The sequence below is a fragment of the Nymphaea colorata genome, chromosome 10 (assembly GCF_008831285.2).
Source record: "Nymphaea colorata isolate Beijing-Zhang1983 chromosome 10, ASM883128v2, whole genome shotgun sequence".
Lineage (NCBI taxonomy): Eukaryota > Viridiplantae > Streptophyta > Magnoliopsida > Nymphaeales > Nymphaeaceae > Nymphaea > Nymphaea colorata.
Genome location: NC_045147.1, coordinates 10,656,527 through 10,675,989, shown reverse-complemented (window position 1 = coordinate 10,675,989; position 19,463 = coordinate 10,656,527). Strand labels below are relative to the sequence as shown.

General features: G+C 39.3%; 2 protein-coding genes across 4 annotated transcripts in view; one reads left to right on the top strand and one right to left on the bottom strand.

Annotated features, from left to right (window-relative positions):
• The first annotated feature begins 1,860 nt into the window (after positions 1-1,860).
• LOC116262302 (kinesin-like protein KIN-12E) lies at positions 1,861-17,946 on the top strand. Of its 2 annotated transcripts, none has more exons than XM_050080110.1 (36): positions 1,861-2,630; positions 4,066-4,221; positions 4,326-4,409; positions 4,513-4,632; positions 4,717-4,830; positions 4,916-5,008; positions 5,126-5,286; positions 5,370-5,444; positions 6,243-6,330; positions 6,412-6,470; positions 6,597-6,660; positions 6,748-6,813; positions 6,891-7,076; positions 7,176-7,271; positions 7,524-7,759; positions 7,869-7,938; positions 8,022-8,072; positions 8,153-8,212; positions 8,330-8,409; positions 8,606-8,672; positions 8,763-8,846; positions 9,141-11,012; positions 11,238-11,762; positions 12,034-14,181; positions 14,267-14,374; positions 14,710-14,879; positions 14,947-15,034; positions 15,112-15,186; positions 15,282-15,512; positions 15,806-15,904; positions 16,019-16,093; positions 16,175-16,233; positions 16,319-16,430; positions 16,497-16,607; positions 16,690-16,863; positions 17,661-17,946. In XM_050080110.1, the coding sequence occupies exons 1-35, from the start codon at positions 2,130-2,132 to the stop codon at positions 16,846-16,848; spliced, it is 8,343 nt and encodes a 2,780-aa protein (XP_049936067.1). In that variant the 5' UTR covers positions 1,861-2,129; the 3' UTR covers positions 16,849-16,863; positions 17,661-17,946. The 2 variants fall into 2 exon arrangements, with proteins under 2 accessions (XP_049936067.1, XP_031497397.1); XM_031641537.2 differs by having other exon boundaries at positions 7,167-7,271.
• A 900-nt stretch (positions 17,947-18,846) lies between these two features.
• LOC116262303 (calmodulin-binding transcription activator 1-like) overlaps positions 18,847-19,463 on the bottom strand; it is a 29,169-nt gene continuing 28,552 nt past the window's right edge. For both annotated transcript variants that reach the window (XR_004174444.2, XM_031641538.2), the window contains one exon: positions 18,847-19,273. Coding sequence is in view for 1 of the 2 variants with exons in the window: in XM_031641538.2 (XP_031497398.1) it covers positions 19,184-19,273 (90 nt within the window). In the remaining variant the exon portion in view is untranslated. The remainder of the gene's footprint in view (positions 19,274-19,463) is intronic.

The following is a 19,463-nucleotide window of genomic DNA, read 5'->3' as shown; positions in this document are numbered from 1 at the left end:
AATCTACGGTTGTACTTGGAGACAGGTTTCAAAGCTTCAGTCTTTGAGAATTTTAACAATCAATCACAGACATACGGAACAAAGTTACCTTATGATTTCCACGAGATCCAAAAGTTCTCATAAGCTACTTGTCCGTCTTCTAACTATTTCAAGGCGAACAGGCAGTGCCATAGCTGAAATTTTTAGTGATTGAGGTGCAGAATACGGGCCATGTGTTATGGTGCTGAAAATGACCGTAATGCCCCTGCTAGTTGAATAAAAGATCCCATAATAAGGGAAAAGTGGTATTAAAAAAATGTCCCCATAAAATAATAGAAATGCCCTTGGAGTTAAGCCGTAAGAACACAGTTTTCCTTGTTAGCGGCAGAGCACGGAAATCATTCTCAAGTGAGGCATGCACTTGTATTTCAATCTTTGTAAGAAATGGTAGAATAAGGCTTGGCTACTGCAAACAAGTTTCTTGTTAATGGTGAGGAAGACAATGGGCTTGCAGGAAAACTAGAGTGCAGAAAAAGGAAAAAAATTCCATCGAGCAATGTGGTATGAAGGCATCGGTCCCATCGAAGGAAAACCAGAGAAAAACAAACGGCCGTTTGAAAATGCGATTACTTTCCATGGTTCTGGATTTGGAAACAAACTGGCAGGTAAGAATTTTATAATGTCTGAGACTTTAAAATGTTTAATTCATCGCTTTTGATGGTAACTTTCACACTTATTGATGATCCAACTACGACAAATAAATAAATGAAATTACTATTTGGGAGGGGAAGTTGCTACCTGATCAATGCTCAAGATATTATCTTGGATTCCACTAAGTGAAGGAACCTGATTCGGCAGGTTTTAACTATAGTCGCTTAAAATAAAAGAGAGAAACATGCATGCAAAGGGATCCAATGAAGTTTTTTTTTTTTTTTTTTTTTTTTTTTTTTTTTTTTTTTTTTAAAGCTGGATTCAATTACCAATCAAATACGGATCCAATGTGTGGCTTTATAGCTTAATCTAAAAAAGATATGACCCAATTACAAATGAATGTAGGACCGTATATGTTAGTTAGGTCCAACTTGGGTTTTATGAAGTGGAGTCCAAATTCAACTAAAACGAATTTAGTAAAGGTTGGATTCAGCCCAAATCCGAATTGGCTTAATCCAAAATGAAGTTCGTTTTGAGCCATGATACTGTAAGCTGTTGGTAGCTTCACATTACCCAAAATCACATGACTATCAACAAGTTGGAATCACCCAATTACCAACTTGAGTCTGGACCCATTTTATCTAGTCTAACTAAAATGATAATTCGATCATTAACTGATCCAGATCTTGATGAGCCATTTTATATTTAGATCCAGATTTGAGATTGAAACACAACAAAAGTGACATATTTTTGTGTGCAAACCTTATGCTTTTAAACCCTGAAAATGGATTCAAAATTCAGATCTGGAATCAGACCTAAATGCCAATTTCGTTAAACCAAATCTGAATAAGTTGGACCTGTTAAGAAGCCTAGACGAGAACTAAGTCCAACCCGTTTAGTTACCTGCCATTTCTAGAGTGCCCAACCTTCTTTTTCTTCAAAAGATCGATTGAATTTTATTGCTGTAAATTGAAATTCCACAAAAAAAATGCAGTTTTTCGAATAAACGACTGAACTGGACGCATCTCGGCGAAAGCTATGCGAGAGATGGAGGAGAAGCAACGGCTAAATCGTAGTTCAAAAGTGGAGGAATAAAAAAAGAGTGCTGGGGCACTATTGATATTTTTTGAGGAAACGCTTCCCTTTTCTTTGAACCCCACTATCTGACAACTGGGTTCCTTATTAAAGGGAATCCGATTTTTGAAAATGGGCGCCCATTTTCGATTTCAAGCTCGAGAGGACCCTCTAACGGCGATGATGGCAGAGGCTCCCGATTTCCCTTTCTCGTTTTGTCTTTGCCACCACCTGCTTCTCGCCGTCATCGCCACTCTGCTTCGCTTCTAGATCTCCTTATCGGTGGCTTCTCCTTTGGAGAGAAAAAGAGAGAGAGGTGCTATAACTCATAGCCTTCGGCGTTCCTTCTGAGGTGTTCCAACTTGGAAACCTCGATCTGAAGAGTTAAATCTGTTACCACTTTCTGATTCCAGTCGACAGAGGAGATGTCTGAATTTCGGATCACGGGGAGGAATGTTCGCCCTCAGAGGAGCGAGAATGAGTCTGAAAATGTGGTGGATTTGCCTCCTTTCCCGCCTATGAGAACACCCTTTTCAGATTATAACCAAAACCCTAGGTCCGGCTTGGATCATGAGAGCACCAAACTTGGAAAGACTGGAGTCTCTGAAATTGGAAGCAATTTGGTGGAAAGTTTGCCGCTTGCAAACCGGGGTTCGGGTTTGAATTTGACGCCCAGGTCATGCCGTGGAAAACTTCAATTTGAGCCGAATTCAGGGCCGAACACGCCCACTCGATGTACTGGCAGGTTAAGTACGGGTTGCTTTGCCGGTGGTGGCCGGAATAACCCGCAATCGGGGTCTAAAGGAGGCATCCTCTTGAAGACAACGAGAGGAATTTCAAGCTGCGCGCCCGCATCCCCTGGGGTGGAGGTCCCACACTTTGCCCTGGAGGAAGATGGGTCTTTCTGGACGGATCACAATGTGCAGGTTTTTAAATTTGTTCTTAGGGTGGATAATTTCTTTTGTAAGCCAATTTTTTAAATGCATTGATGTCTTATCTGATTATAAGATGGTTGCATGACGGGACAGTGTTAAATCAAGACGCATTCTTAACTAATGGCTACTAATATCTAGTAAAACAAAGAAAAAAGATGAAAATTGGAAAGAAGTGAAGCTAAATTGAAGAACTAATCACAATAAATTCATCATGACATGCTTGTAACACTAAACGCTGATAGCTGTATTCATGAGAAACCTGTTGAAAATTATTTACTCCCTAACTTTGTGGTGTGCAAATGTAAATTGAACAAGCAGTTATCAAAGAAGTACTTGGCAGGAATTACATTTTATGGTGATGGAGAATTCTTCCTGGGGTTTTGCAATCAATGCTACTTCCATTTATGCCTTATTTTAGAACTTCATTTTCCATCAGCATTGCTGGATGCATTTTACATAAACCATATCCAATTGATAAGGGCGGAAGCAAACTCTTGCAGTTCAAGGGGATGGGATGCTCCCTGCAGCCAATCAAGCAATATCGTAACAAATGAGTGGAATCTTTTTTTTTTCGCGTGTTGATTGTTAACTGTTACGACAAGTTATTGATCTTACATCCACGAGCTTTAAAATTTTCTTATTATTTTCCCTATAATTTGATGTGTCTTGCAGTTCAAGGGAATGCAATGATCCCTGCAGCCAATCAACCAAGGTTGCATCAAACGGGGCACGGTTTATTATGTGTTAGGTTAAGATACAAAAAATGAACACGATCATCAATGAGAAGGTGTCGATCTTACATTCATAAGTTTTAAATTTTTTTTATTATTTTCCCAATAATTTGATGTTCCAGCAGCATTCTAATTATCCTGCTTCACTTAAAATAATTCCGGATCTTGAAAGAAACAAACTCTTGCTATTCTTGGGGATGGGATGCTCCATGCAGCCATTCAAGTAACCTTGCAGCAAATAGCGTGGGGTTTTTCATGTGTCAATTGTACCGCACAACAAATGGAAATGATCACCAATATGAAGTTATTGATTTTACATCCCTGAGTTCTAAATTTTATTTATTATTTTCTCAAAAAAAATTTGTTGTTGCAGCACCACTCTGGTTGTTCTGCAGCTCCTACTTAGAACAAGCATGTGCTCTGAAAGCTGTCTGCACTTCTTTCATGGAAAACAAAATGCATTAAGACAATTTATTTTGTTATATATTGTTTTCTTCTAAACTTGAGGCTGAAAGCAAATCGTGCTTGTAATTAGTTAGATTTGTTTTTTGTGTTAACATTCTTGTGTTGTGCTCAGATGAGTGTAATATGAACATTAGCTCCGTTTTTTTTATTAGCTTATCTTGAGAAAATAATGTCCATTAAGAATATATTTCTTAAATTGAACTCACAATGTTATTGATTGAAACAAGCAGGTACTACTACGAATTCGTCCCATCAGTAAAATGGAGAAGGAATTGCATGGAAATAGTAGATGCTTAAAACAGGAAAATGCACACACTGTGACTTGGCTTGGAAATCCTGATACCCGATTTACATTTGACCATATTGCTGGCGAGACCATCATTCAGGTTGTGGCAAAAACCAATTGATGTGCAGTAAGGCTGAATCAGTTGCCATGTTTATCTTTTCTCCACCTGAACATAATTGAATATTACATAAAAATTTCCTGCAGGATATGCTTTTCAAGGTGGCAGGCTTGCCAATGGTTGAGAACTGCATGTCAGGTTATAATAGTTGCATGTTTGCCTATGGGCAGGTAATTTCTACTTTCTTATGTTCAAACTCATTACTGTGTGGATATTTTCATTGTTATGTAATTGCTAGCATCTTCATCGTTGTATCAAAATATAAATGTGCAGACGGGCAGTGGGAAGACATATACCATGATGGGTGAATTATATGATGCCAATGATGAGCTTAGTGAAGACCGTGGAATGACACCTCGAATTTTTGAGTACTTATTTGCAAGGACAAAATTGGTGCGTGATGCATAATAAAAAAAAAATGATAATGGTTTACACATGATTGTTTGTTACAATCCTCTCTTCACTGTCTTGACGCAGGAGGAATCTAGCAGGAAAGATGAAAAATTGAAATACAGTTGCAAATGTTCCTTCCTTGAGATATACAATGAACAAATAACTGACCTCCTGGAGCCATCATCAACTAATTTGCAAGTAACTTTTCCTTCTGTGTCTATTTGGTTTCTGCTTTTGAATTATATGCAAACATTATGGGAAATGTTTTTTGTATTAATTGTAGCTGAGGGAGGACCTGAAGAAGGGCGTCTATGTTGAAAACCTGAGAGAGCTTGAGGTGGAAACTGTGAAGGATGTTCTCGACCTTCTTTTCCAGGTGGAACAATCTGTTATACTGCTGAAAGTTAATTCAGTTTATGTATTAATTGTTCAGTTCATGTATTAATTGGTTGTATTATATGAAAACACAATATGTTTCAATGTGGTTTTCCAGGGTACAGCCAATAGAAAAGTGGCAGCCACAAGTATGAACAGTGAGAGCAGCCGGTCTCACAGTGTCTTTACATGTGTAATCGAGAGCCGATGGGAAAAGGATGGAATGACACATTTTCGCTTTGCAAGGTTGAATCTTGTGGATTTGGCAGGTTCAGAGAGGTGACTCCTGCAAATTCCTTTCCCATTGTTATCTTGGTTTACGATTTTTCATCTCACAAGTGAACCATGTCAAATGCCCATAGACAGAAGAGTTCAGGTGCTGATGGGGAACGCTTGAGGGAGGCTGCAAACATCAATAAGTCCCTATCAACTCTGGGGTAACTAGTTTCATTGATATGCTCTGTTCATTGTCCTTTGTTGAGAAAAGCTGAGTTAGGCTTGGGAAAGTCATGTTTTACTGATAAAATGACCAGCATTTACCAATCTGGTTGTCTTTGGGTACTTATTGGTTTTCAGTAACATTTATTGAAGGAAACGTTATTATTATGCAGCAATACCTTTTGAAGATGACTTTTCAGTGGACATGATGCTCCCATTCATAGTTATTGTGGAGCACATTCACTTTGACATTCATATGCATGGATAGGTCATCTAGGATTCTAGGTGCTCTTATGATTTCTTTCTTCTTGATCTTGTCCTGAAACTCATTCTTGCAATTGCTTAAAGAAATAGGGATGTGCTAACCTACAATGGTTGAGAGATGTTTATTAGGCAATGGCTTGCATGTGTCCATCTAGTGTAGGGTTTTCTGAATGTGTCTGTTGGCTCCTTGTTGCAGAAAGCACAAATTTGCTGCAAGTTTTGTCCAGAAAAAAGAAAGGAAAAAGAAAAAGAGAGAATATGTTCAGTTTCACTGGGAAAAAGAGAGAATATGTTCAGTTTCTCTCAGAATATGTGCATGTGCATCTATGAAGGATATGTTTATACTAGTTATTAGTATTAGATTTGTAGAAATTTGAGAAACTCTTCAGTTTCACTGGGAAGGCCTCAAGTTTCTGAAACTACTGGTCTTTTAGATACCCATTGTACCTCTTACTGACCTTTATATTGAGTTTTTTATCTGCCATTTTTTTTATCTGAAATTGAATAACAATGTTGCATGAATGCATGTGAAGCTTGGTGATAATGACTCTAGTAGATGTAGCACATGGAAAGCACCGCCATGTTCCATACAGAGACTCTAGGCTCACCTTTCTTCTTCAGGTAGGCAATGTCAAGTTATTTTGTTCCTATGGACCCACATTTTGAAGACCAGACTCATATCTTCCTTGGTAATAACTGCAGGACTCTCTTGGTGGGAACTCAAAGACCACAATTATTGCAAATGTCAGTCCATCTATCAGGTGCTTAAAATTCCAAGACTGCAACATACTTTTGTAAATTCGGCGTTTTTCACCTTTTCTGAGTTTCTAACTTTGCTTGCATAATGCATTTTTACATATTCTGATTATTGAATTTTGTTTGTGCAGCTGTGCACATGAAACTTTAAGTACTCTGAAGTTTGCACAGCGAGCCAAACTTATCCAAAACAATGTAATAGTTTGAAGGATATCAATCTTATCAAATTGTATATTTCTTGCTTGCTTTAATTTGAAGACTTGACTTGCTGTTCTGTCATAGGCCAAAGTAAATGAGGATGCTTCAGGTGATGTTGTGGCATTGCAACGTCAAATACAAGAACTGAAGGTACTTTTTTCTTATGCAGAATTTTACCCCCCTCCTACCATCAAATTGAAATGTCTAAACAGATGATGATGCTACAGGACCAACTAAGTTTCCTTGAACATCAAAACATAAGGAGACCCCTTTCATTCCATTCTTCAAGCTTTTGTTACGAAAAGCTCAATGGTTTCCTGAAATCTTGTGGCATTTCTCATGGAGATCCAATATCTGAGGTCACACCTATAAATGATGGTAGTTCTTTGGGGATACACATCTCAAACAAAAAGGTATTAGTTTCTATGTACAACTAAAAGAGATATGGGTGTCAACAATCAATAATATGAGCTTCTGTTGGTTGTTCATACTTCAATGTTTAGTTGAAACAGTTAGAAGCTATGCTGGTTGGTTCCTTAAGGAGAGAGAAAATGGCTGAAACAACTGTCATGCAGTTAAAGGCTGAAATGGAACAGATGAACCGCCTGGTATATTTTCTCTCCTTAATCTTGCACTTAAGGATCATACTTGCTTTATGTGGTCCTTTAGTCATTTTACTTTCCTCCATGTGATCTTTATTGACAAGCTATGTATATGCTGTGCTTATTGGTGGTTGAAGGGGATTGAACTTTTCTTAGAATTTATTAGTATCTCATTCATTTCTATGAATATTAGTTGCTGCAGTGCCTTACATTTTTATCGCATGGGCTTATGTTTTATCATTATTTGCATGTAAACAGTGCAACGAAAGAGAGGAGGATAGTCAGCGGATGAAAGCCACTATCAGGCATAGAGATGAAAAAATCAGGAGACTGGAATTGCTTGCAGATAGCTTACAGCCAGCAGATGAGTTCCTTATGGAGGAAAATATTGCACTAAGGCAGGAGATTCAGTTCTTGCAAGCCAAGATAGACAGAAATCCTGAACTCACTCAATTTGCACTGGAAAATATACGACTTCTTGAGCAGCTACGCATGTAACTAAGTGTGCCACTAAATTGAGTTATCCGTCTTGAATTTATAGAGAATCCTCATGTTGGTGTTTCTTAATATGTCTGGCAATGTTTTCGTGAATATGTATCTTAGGCTTCAAGATTTCTATGAAAAAGGGGAAAAGGAAATTCTGTTAGCTGAAGTGTCAGAATTGCGCAACCAGGAAAGCTCCTAAACTACTATCAAATTTAGGGCAACTCCGGTTGTTCTTACCATGTGACTAAAGGTTAATTTTGATGATTGCAGCTTCTTGATGTCTTTGATAAGAGAGATGGGCAGGCCAGAGATATGCCAAATGTAAAAGTTCTGTCCTTTTTGGATGTTTTTTCCCTTAGGGTTCAGGAATTGAATTGGAAATGTCAATTTTTCATCTTCAGGACAGGAAGGACATGGATCAATCCATTGCTTCCCAAGAGAAAGAGTCTTTAAGGCTCAAGGTTAAACTCTCATCTTTGTCTTCACTTTACTGAGCTTTCATAAGAGGTTGTTTGTTAGTTGTTACTGTTACCCATGTAGCATCTCAATGCTTGGCAAATGCTCCTTTGAATCTTCAGGTTCTGAACGCAGTGGAAGAGCTTGAGGACATCAAGAAGAGTATTTCTGCTGCATTTAAAGCCAACACAAGATTAGCAAGGTATCCTGCATTAGTGTGAAGTTCCATGTACAATCAGCAGCGTGGTTGTTGTGAATTAGCTGATAAAAAGAACCAATAGTTCATAGTTCTGTAGGATATTGTTCCAAATGGCCTGTGAAATTTTAATTGCATGGAGTTTATTTTGCAAATGGTTTTCCTTTTCCATGTATGAATGAGCAATTTGGTTTGCTTGCAGAGAAGTTGATGAACTGTTTGTCGAAGTGAAGGAAAGTTTGAACAGCACGGAACCTGCCACTGAGGCTGTAAGTGTGATTGTTTTCAAAACAGCAATTGAGGAAAACATCAGTCTATTTGACTTATTACTAATTGTACTAAATAATTGAAATTTCTAGAATCCCATATCCAGAGCATCAGATAAAGACAAGATAGGGGTAGATTGCAATGATTGGAAGCAGATTAGAGAGAAATATATGGAGGTCATGTTTCTTAATTCTCTTAATACTGTGCTCAAGTATTGCAAGCTTCTTTTCCTTTGGTCATTTCAGTTGGCCTTTTCTTCTGCACTTGTGAGCCATATCAAACAAATGTTCGCTCCAGAATTCACCATTTGCTTTAGTAGCTTCAATGGCATGACCACCTCGACTCCAGTAATAACATGTATTGCGGGCTGAGGATGGAGAGAGCAAGATGCATAATCAACTATTAAATGGTAACATTGGTGGTTGTTCTAGGCTACTTGTATAGTTCTGAGGCAGTTCTAACTTTTGCAGATGGAGAAAACCTCACAAACAACAAATATTTGCAAAGAAAATATGTCACACAAGAATGATCGGGACTGCAAGGTCATGGCATCATCCTTGGAGCTTGAAGAACTATTAAATGCTAAAGAAGAAGCATGGTCCTTACTCGAAACTCTGGAAGCACAACAAGTTCATTTAGTCAATGAACTGGCTGACCTCAGAGAGGAGAATAGCAGAAATTTAGGCACTTCATCAGTAACCGAATGCAAAGACATGTTCTCTTTGCTGCCACCTATGACTTTCCCTCAACAGGTGGAAGTATGTAGTGAAACATTTGGGCCAATTTCCAAAAATGATACTGTCAGGTCTGAAAGCAAGCAGAATTTAATATCGCCAGTAAACATTGAAAACATGAATATGATTTTTGAAGACATTGAGAAGCAAAGCCATCAATCTAGTCTAGCTTCACAGCCATCAGATCTGCATGAGATGGGAGATGTTTGCGAAAGACTTCAGGAGGCAGACCAAATGGTCCTAAATCTACAAGCACAGATTACTGTGTTGCAGCACGAAATTGACAAGAAAAGTGATAGTGAAACAATTTCAAGGAAAAAATTAATGCTCTTGAGGACTGAAAATGAAGAGCTGCAGAACAAATTAAGCCTCATTATCCAAGAAAATACAAGATTGACAAAAGTGCTGGAAGATAAAGAGGAAAAGTTCACAGCATTAGCTGAGTCGGAGAAAGAAGCTGACAGTCTAATAAACTCTCTGATGGATGGCTGTCATGCTCTTGAAGATGCTTCTGGTCAGGTTAGTAGCATCCTTGATTTGTTTCCAGAAAGAAAAATTGGTGAGGATGAACAAGTTACTGGAGCCATTATGGCAGCACATGAAAAAGAGAAAGTAATCTTAGATCTACAAACAAGACTGGAAAGTGCACAGAAGATAGGATACAGAACAAACACAGAATTAAGTTGTCTGAAGGAAGCAATAATGGCGATAACTAATGCCCAGATGCTGGAAAACGTTGAAAAATGCAAGGAGGCTATGAACTTGAGAATGTCATTGCATGACAAAATGTGCCTTGTACATATACTAGAGGACAAAATCAAGCATCAACAAGCTAAACTAGTTGAAGCAAATAGACGTGCTAATGCTTCATTTGCTTTTGCTGGTTGGCTACTTAATATGAATGCCTTAGAGCAGAAGAATAAAGAAGGGGCACATATGCACAAACCTATGATGGACACCTTACATGAAAGAATTTCAAAGTGGAACCAGAACGGTGAACTTTCTGAAGCAGTTTTATATATTCAAAGCATGCAAAGACATACTGAGAACCTGGAGAAGGAGGTGGAGGAGCTAAAACTAGCTCTTTCGACAAATAATATTGGAATGGGTGAGGGGCAAGAGCCTAAAGCTTATGCTGAGGAAAAAGAAAAGCACAAATTACAAAGTAGATCGGAAAGTCAAAAGTACTGTATTCCCGAAGATCTAATTTCCTTTTCGCACCAGGATATTGAGAAAAGTCTGACATCTCTAGTATGTGAAATCACTCACACGTTTTCTTTTGTCAGGCAATCTGTTGAGGATCTGTTCAGGGATGCCTGCGATGTCAAGGGGCTGCTCAGGGAACTTACAGATGGTAAATCAAGTGTCCTATCTTTAGTGACCATAGGTCCTCATACATCCTCGTGCAACGGTAAGCTGAAGGACTATATCAGTGTGCCACAGTTTCCTCAAACTGATCTCACTGTGATAAATGAAAAATTGATTGAATTCAGCGCTTCAGTTGAGAAACTTTGTTGCAAATTGTTACCTTCAGAAACACTAGCAGATTCAGGGAAGCAAGCTGGGATTGAAACAAATTGCTGGCCAACTGTGGACAAGTCTGCTAAGGTAAATTATTCAGGCTACTTTAGTGTGGATTATCCCACTAGGAAGCTGGTAAGCTTAGCTTTCTCATCTCAGAAAAGTGAAAGAATAACAATCTTGGAAAACGTCTTTCTTGTTCTAGCAAGAAGCCAATGAAGCATTTTAATTCAGTTATAGAATCTACTCAATAATATAAATATCTAATTTGGCATCAACATTTATTTCCTTCTTTTTTCAATCATTTTGCAGGTGGCTCCAGTTACAACTGTCTCAAGCATAGAACCTCATGCATTAAAATCTGCCAAAAATTCAAGAGATAAGCTTATGCAAATTAGTTTTGCTGTGGAGAAGGACAATGTTGAATTGTTAACCCAGCCACCCTATACTTCATGTTCATCAACAATAGAAAGTCTTAGCTTGATACCTCAAATAGAAGGCTTTCATAGCAACCACAGCAACGATGAATTTAATTTAAAAAATGTCTGTCACAACTGTCAGAATGCAGTGGAAATAAAGAAGGAGTTTGAGTCAACTTTAATCAAACTGAGGGAACTGCTACCGTTATTCAAGATGCCATACAATGAGAAAACCAGAACACAGTATATTGAGCTGTATGGAAGCAAAGATGGCAACATTGACAGCATTGGGAATCAGCACACAGGAGGAAGCAATATAAAACAGACTGAGCATCGTTTCCTTGAAGCTGAGGATTTCGTGCTTAATTCTAAGCAGAGGATGGGAGGGAAGGATGTCTTTTGTCGTCAGAATAGTGAGGTAAGAAATGATCGCCTGAAATCTTGATCTTGTTGTGCTAGGTGTCTGATCAAAAGCAGTTATCTCATTCTTTTGCTTGTCTTTTTACACGAATTCTCAGTGTGATTGATCTCAGGGAACATGCAAATTGGTTATACACTTCATTCCTGAATCCCTGATATATATTGACCAATGATTTTTATTGTTGTTTTACTTCTTTTTTTCTGAGTCAGACCGTGTACTTGGCGTTGTTATTGTCCTCATTCCTTCTAAAATGCTTGTTACATTACAGCTGCCAATTCTTGAGTCAGGCCATGCTGCATCCTTCGCAGCTGAGAGAAGCAATGAGGCCCAATCTCTACTTATGAAATTTGGGGAAGCACAAGAAACCATGAAAGAGGCAGATGATGTGCTCAATGCATTGTTAGATGCCTATGAAGCTGCTAAGCATGAGACTGTAAGGTGGAAGAAACTTGGGGAAGATTTGATGGTGGAGAAGGCTGCCCTGATTCAGCAAGTTCAAGAACTAAAAGATTCCATACAGCTGAAAGAGCAAGAGTATGCAAACATAGAGGATCATTTTCAAACGTTCATGTCTGAAGCTAATGATTCACTTTCATTATTTGAAAATTTTTTCATCCACATTAAGAAAAGCTCTAGTGAGTTTAGTCTTATTCATTCTGATGTTTCTACATTCATTCAGAAGTTGCTAGTTTCCATTAGAATGTTAAACTCATCTACAGAAAGCGTTTCTTTGATGATACTGGAAAATAAATTTGCATTATCCACGATAAATCATTGTCTGTTGGACTTCACCTTGCAAAATACTTCATTGACTACTGCAGATTCAGACTGCTTTTATCTTAGACATTCTGAGGTCAATGGATTAGCAGACAGTTTTGGGGAAACAAGTATGCCTACAGTGAAGGATAATAGGAAAATTGAGGTCATAAATGACACAGGGAAGGGAGTTAAAAGGGGATGTTCAGAGTCAAAACTTCATGTGTCAGAGTGTATGGGTGGGATGGATATGGCTGAACATGTTCAGAGTTCCTCTAACAGGGAGGATACTGAAGTCGATGTCATTTTTTCATCCAAAAGGCTAAGCTTGGAAAATGCAGTAGAACATGAAAATGGCATGGCAGCCTTACTTAAAGATGTTCGGTTGATGCAGGATATCATCAACCACTTGTTTATATACCTGGACAGAATTGGTCCATGCGTAGACTTGTTGGAGAATGTTTCAGCCAATGAAAAGCTGGCAGGTGATGGTGTAAAGGAAAAATTGCTCAAAACTAACAGTGTATCAGCAGAGTTCGCTCGCTATAATACCAGGAATGATGTGAAAGAATTCCATGAAGTGGATCGAAGCTCCTCAAGGGCAAATGATAGATCAGTTGAATGCCAGGCTGGTCTAACACTAGAAGAGGCACCATTTCTGGTGGATTTCCAAAGTCTTAAGAATCAATGTGCTGACTTGCTGGTAATGCTTTGTGGAAGGAGTGAAGATGGACATACTTGTCCATGGTGGAGAAGTTCAACAGCAAAGCAGGGCCAAGAAAATGATGGTTTATCTACAAAAAGAGTATCTGCGTTTTCAAATTCCCCTATAAGTTCAGAATTATGTGTCCCCATAGTTCGAGGACTGATCAACCTTGGGGATAAGCTAAATCATTTAGCAGATAGCATAAACCCTACAAAACCTAATGGTTCTAATCTCGATGTGACAAGCCATAAAGTTGAAAAGCTATTTCAAGATATATGCAACATCGAGAGAAAAATGAACACTTATCATGCAAAAATATCTGAGTTAGACAAGCAAACAACTTGCCTACTTCCAGAGAACTTATTGTTATCCAAGGGACTGAACCGTAGAGATTTGGTCATGGAAGGTCTTCTCTTCGATCTCAAGTTATTACAGGAGTCAAAGTCAGATGCAAAGGATAGAAAAGATGAAGCTGAAGAAATGTCAGAAACACTGAGAAAAACCCGAAATGATCTGGCAATAAAAGCTGCTAACATTGATGGCATTCTTGCTCGACAACAGAAGATTGAAGAATATCTCACTGATAAAGAAACTGCAGTGGCTTACTTGCAATCTGAACTTGCTGACAAGCAAGAAGCTTTGGAGCTGATGTCAAGAGAAAATGCTGAGCTAAGAATTCTCCTGGATGACTTATATGTGAAGAAACATGATTTCGAGGAGCAACTGGTGGAACAACAGGAGGTCATTGAAAGCCTGAAGAAGGAAATTGTTCACATTTCTTCTACTGTTGAGCAAAAAATTGTAAGTTCACTTAAAGTTGCAGAGGATGAATTGCATAAAGTCATTACTGAGAGGGATTCACTCCATGCGGAACTTGCTGCCATCAGTGGTCAGCTGGAGACAGCTCTTTCTTTGGCTGATGAAAATGAAGCTATGGCTATTGAAGCACAGCAGGTAACTGGTCGAGTTGCTTTGTTAATCCCTAGTGGTTCTTACTTATTACTCGTTTCTGAGAATTCATACTCATTTGAATTTTCAGGTATCTGAAGCTAGTAAAATCCATGCTGAGCAAAAGGAAGAAGAGGCAAGAGTTCTTGAGCAGTCAGTTGAGGAACTTGAACATACCATAAACATGTTAGAGACGAAGGTCAACTTTCATCCCTTCTATTTTGTATGGTGTTCAACTACAACTTTTTCTTGCTATCTGAAAGTCATATATTGTTGATGTCTGGTCACTAGTTAGGGTCTTAGTGCCTAAGAAACTAGTCATATGCCATAATTGCACCGAATGCTCAGAATCAAGAAATTTCAGTCCATAGCAACAGAAAGGGGGACCGAGTCACAGATCTGATTTCTTTCTATCTGCTCATTGTTTGAAAATTTTTTCTGCCAGGGCAACTGAGCTAGTGGAGTCTAGCTAATAATCACTCTTGAAAGGTTCTTATGAAGCTGTAATTCCTTTACGTTGTTGTGTTGTTTCAGGTATATGAAATGAGCAAGGAGGTAGAGATACAGAAGTTAGTCCGAGAAGAGCTTGAACTTGAGTTGCAAGATCTTAAGTTGAGGGTACTGAAAACTCAAAATGATCCAGGAAGCTTCGATTGTAAGAGTTCAGCATATCATGAAGAAGGAAAGGACAATATTATCTCAAGGTCTGGGTTGTTCCTTGTTCCTGTGTCTATTGTTAACTATCAGCGGTTTAACAACGTTAACACGCAGGTACTTGGAAGAAAGAAGAAACGAGCTTATGGAGGCAAAACGGTATATACGCATGCTTCAGAACGAAAAAGAGGATCAAGCAGAACAGGTACATCACTGGGTGTGTTGAGAACTCTATTTGTTAAACCGTGTTTCTTTATTTTTTTCCTTGTTGTTGGGTTTCAGATAGCGAAATACCAGGCTTACATTTCTGAGCTTGTCCTGCACTCAGAAGCCCAGGCATCCCAGTTCCAAGAGAAGGTATTCAATTCGAGTTTAAAGCAGACAAACTTATTTACCGGCAAGGAAGCTAATAGTTGCTTTGCTAATGTTTCTGTCTTATTTCTGTTGAGCAGTATAAGGCTCTGGAGGCCATGGCTTGTGACGCCCAACATCGGGCTCCTATGGCAGCTTCAGCAGCAAAAAGAACAGAAAAAACTCCAGTTAGGACAAGAGCCTCGGGTTCGCCGTTCAAATGCATCACGGGCCTTGTTAATCAGATGCATTCTGACAGGGAACATGAGTTACACGTGGCTAGACGTCGTATGGAAGAACTAGAATCCTTGGCTGCTAATCGGCAAAAGGAGGTACTTTCTCTCCCAAGTTTTAGGTTTCTGAAGCTTCTGAAAATGATAATGTCATCGTGAGCAATAAAGTTGTTCAGATAGAGTTGACGCACAATTGGGTTTTATACTATGAGGTTCAGCATCACCTCCTGCTTCCTCGTCCTTGATTCTCCGTTTTGAATTCTATCGGCGTCTCGACGTCTGTGCATGAATTTAATACTACATTATCTCCGATCATGGATTCATTCTCTTTACATCTTGTTTTAGCCGCTGATTTGATGCCATCTGTTCGGCTTTTTTTCATCACGTTTCAGGTCTGCTCCCTGAACGCCAGGCTAGCCGTCGCAGAGAGTATGACTCATGATGTAATCAGGGACCTGCTTGGTGTCAAATTAGACTTGTCTACCTATGCCGTATGTCAACAAGAATTAAAAAAAAAAAAAAAACTCATAAAGAGTGTTTTTTCTGTCCTTCGTTACATTCGATTTTTTATATAAATCGGACTCATTACTATTTGCATTCTCTAGAGCCTGCTTGATCAACAAGTGGTACAAAAGCTAGCAGAGACGGCGCAAAGACAAAGAGAAGAAAATAGATCGAAGGTTCAAGCAGTTATACTTAACTTTTTCACGTCCAGTGAAAACGTAAGGCTCGCTTTTAGCTTAACATATTTGATATGACAGGAAGATGAAATCCTGATGCTGAGAGGGCAGCTGGATGATTTCATGGAGGAAAGAGAACGGTATTTTGCTCCTTTCCTATATCGATTTATTGGGGTTCAGGTAGTATGCACAGGTTTATAACTTCAAACTCGTTGACTGGCGCAGGTTGATCGAAGAGAACAATCAGAAAAAGTCTGAAGTTTTAGATTCGCAAGTGAAACTGGAACAGCTTAAACATAGGCAGCAACTGCTGACTGCTCAGAACGAGTTGCTGCAGGTTAGCTTTTATCTATTTACGGTTCTAGTAGTTCTACGTCGCTCTTAACAAGGCATATTCTGGCAGATGGATAAGCAAAATTTGAAGAAGAAGGTCGAAGAGTTGGATGAGGCTGTAAAGAGCTTCTCAAGTTCTCACGAAATCCAACAGTCGGTTCATCATCATTCAAAATACAAGGCAAGACTCATGAATTTGTTAATTCGACTCTTTGGACCTTTTTCTTATTTCTAGTTACCGAGTCTGGTTCGTTGGACTGCAGGAGAACCGACAACCGAGGGTCTGCAACGATGAACTCGACAAGAGGCTGAAAAATTCCGAAAAGATTCTTTCTCATGTCAAAGACGAACTTGCTCATTATCGCATTGGCCGCGGCGGAAAAGCTCCTGCGTTTGGCGTTGAGCTGCTGAAGAGGACGTAAAAAAGCCACCCAGAGGTATATTCTTATTCAGAGAGTTTGCCATTCCCCCCTCCACTAAACGTGAAATTACCAATTTAATCTTAGGGGTTTTCAGTTTTCACATATGTGCACTGGATGCCATAAAAACTTGTGCCTTACCTTTGGAATTGCTTCACTAGCCAGCAGCCATGCACTAGTTATGGGTTATAGGTGTGCATGGAGGGTGTAAAATGCTCTCCCCTCCCCACTCCATCTTAGGGTGCGTTTGATTCCCCTTGGATCTCAAATCTGAGGGAATATAAAATCTGTGATAGTTGAACTGTGGATTTCAGTTTCTACCCCTAACATGGACTTCAAATCCACACTGTAATGTATAAGTGCCGATTTGAAATCGGATTGGGGGGGTTTGGGTTTGAATTTGAAAACTGGGGAACTCAAATCCAAAGTGATCTGAGATCTGCGGTAATCAAATGCAACATTAACGACACAATTTCTATTGGGATGGCATCAAAGGAATGGGGAGAGGGGTTTCATTTCAAGAGGAAACCCTCAGCCACTCTTCACGATATCATTTGATGATGAGTAAGATTTCTCTTGGGAAACACGTTCAAAGCAGATTTACAAATTGAGTATTTGAACTACTTCAAAGCAATCTTTATTTTGTGTGCTTGATCGGTTGCTTTTTCATATGCTATTCCTCCTATCGAGCTGTCGATGCTTCCCATCTGGTAAACTCTCACCAGCAATTAGCTGGTTTTAGTTCTAACCAAAGTTATTTGGTTTAAGGAAAAAAGAGAGAATCTCTAGTTCATAGTTCCTCTGTGTTCTGCCAGGTGATGTGCTTTGTACCCGAGCATAGAGACGTCTGGTCTCCTCTTTCGACGCAGCAACCATTGAAGACCTGGGTTTGAATAATCCAGAGAACAAAGAAGGGGATCAGCTGTCCTCGATTATTTTGCAATTAATGTACATGGTTAGTTGGTGTTTTTTTTGGTTTTTTCGTTCTCCTCCTGTAATATGGTCATTCTTCTTCTTTCTTTTGGTCGTGTTTGACCCTTTACTGTCGATGGATCAATTGTTGTCACAATCAGAATAGTCATGAAGCATGACTTTCACTCACTCTCTTCCTCATGATCTACGCACCCGAATCGGAACTCTTTTTCTTCTTCGATGGACAACTTGGAATTGGCGTGCCTCGGCATCCTAAAAGCCACGTTCCCCTTGAACGTGGCGAACTGCATTCACTTTACTCGGAACCTAAGCGTGCCGCTCGGTTTATGTTAACCCATAAAAATCCAAAAATATGGGCATATAATCGTCTCCAAGAAAAAGAAACATGCTACATTTTTGCATGCTTGCAATGCCCTATCGACGCTTTTAAATTTCCACCTTGTAAATTATAAATTGAAAGCACAGGGTACGCACCAATTTGTATTCTGCGGTTGATCCAAGCGCAGTTTCCATTATGGTTCCAACAGAGACAGATCCGGGAGGGGGTTTGTGTATGACAGATAATTTGCGTTGCTAGGCTAGTACTGGTTACAAAATCTAACGCCCATTGATCGATAAGGACTATCATAGTGCACGACTCAATGAAGTGATTTATAAGTGATCAACGGCTTAATGCTCATCAAGTTGCCCTCTTAGCTTCACAAAAGGTTACATGTTCATATCTAGTAGACCTTTGTCTACTCTAGGGCAGCAACAAGCTTGATTTATTGAAATCCGATCCCCAGCGAAGAAAGCAAGAAGAAGTCACCCACCAGAGAAATGAAATAGCATTCGCAGTAGCCCAGGAGAATAGCCCAACTTGGACCATGCAGCGAAAGAAATTCACATTTGCCCAGCAGTTCTGTGCTGCCCTCACCCAGGAGACAAGGCCAAGAAGACAAACTGCAAAAAGGAATTTCAGCATCTTAGCTTTGAACTAACCAATGACAACCAGTTTAACTTTTAACCCTTGCCGCCGAGTGCATGAGAGAGATAGAGGGAGGGAGGGAGAAAGAGAGAGCGCGCGCGGGAGAAAGAGTCTACGTTTGCATATTCATTATATTTCATACTTCCGCTTGTTAAGAATGTGAAACAATGTCAAGGTGAAGTAAAGTTGATTACAGACACCTGCCGCTATGTAACACAACATTATCCACTCAGACTGAAGGCACCAAAACAGTAAATCAATTAGCGAAGCCCAATTTACAACAAGAGAAGCTGACTATTGACCTAAAGACAACCATCTTCTTTCCATACACAAGAAGCTTGTGCCTAAATTTGACCGATCAGACATACTTACAAAACACAACCCAAATGTCGTGCAGCCGCGGAAAGTCATCACCATATTGCTACTACTAGCTAGAGCTTATTCTGTCATTGGCGCATGTGTAGCCTGTACATCCTTATTTTCCTTTGAGCTCAAAACTACGGCTGCAGAAGCCTTATCATCCATTAACTGCAGAAAACGCACATCTACTAAGAGACCAACAGGTAAGAAATTTGAACATTTGTCTTCTCAAACCGACATAAAACAAACACATACTGCAAATACTATAAGAAGGAAGCATGAAAAAAAAGCACACCACTGAGATGAAGCTTTATATCCAAAGTAGAACAGAGTCGTTTGAAGATTTACAGCTCCACCA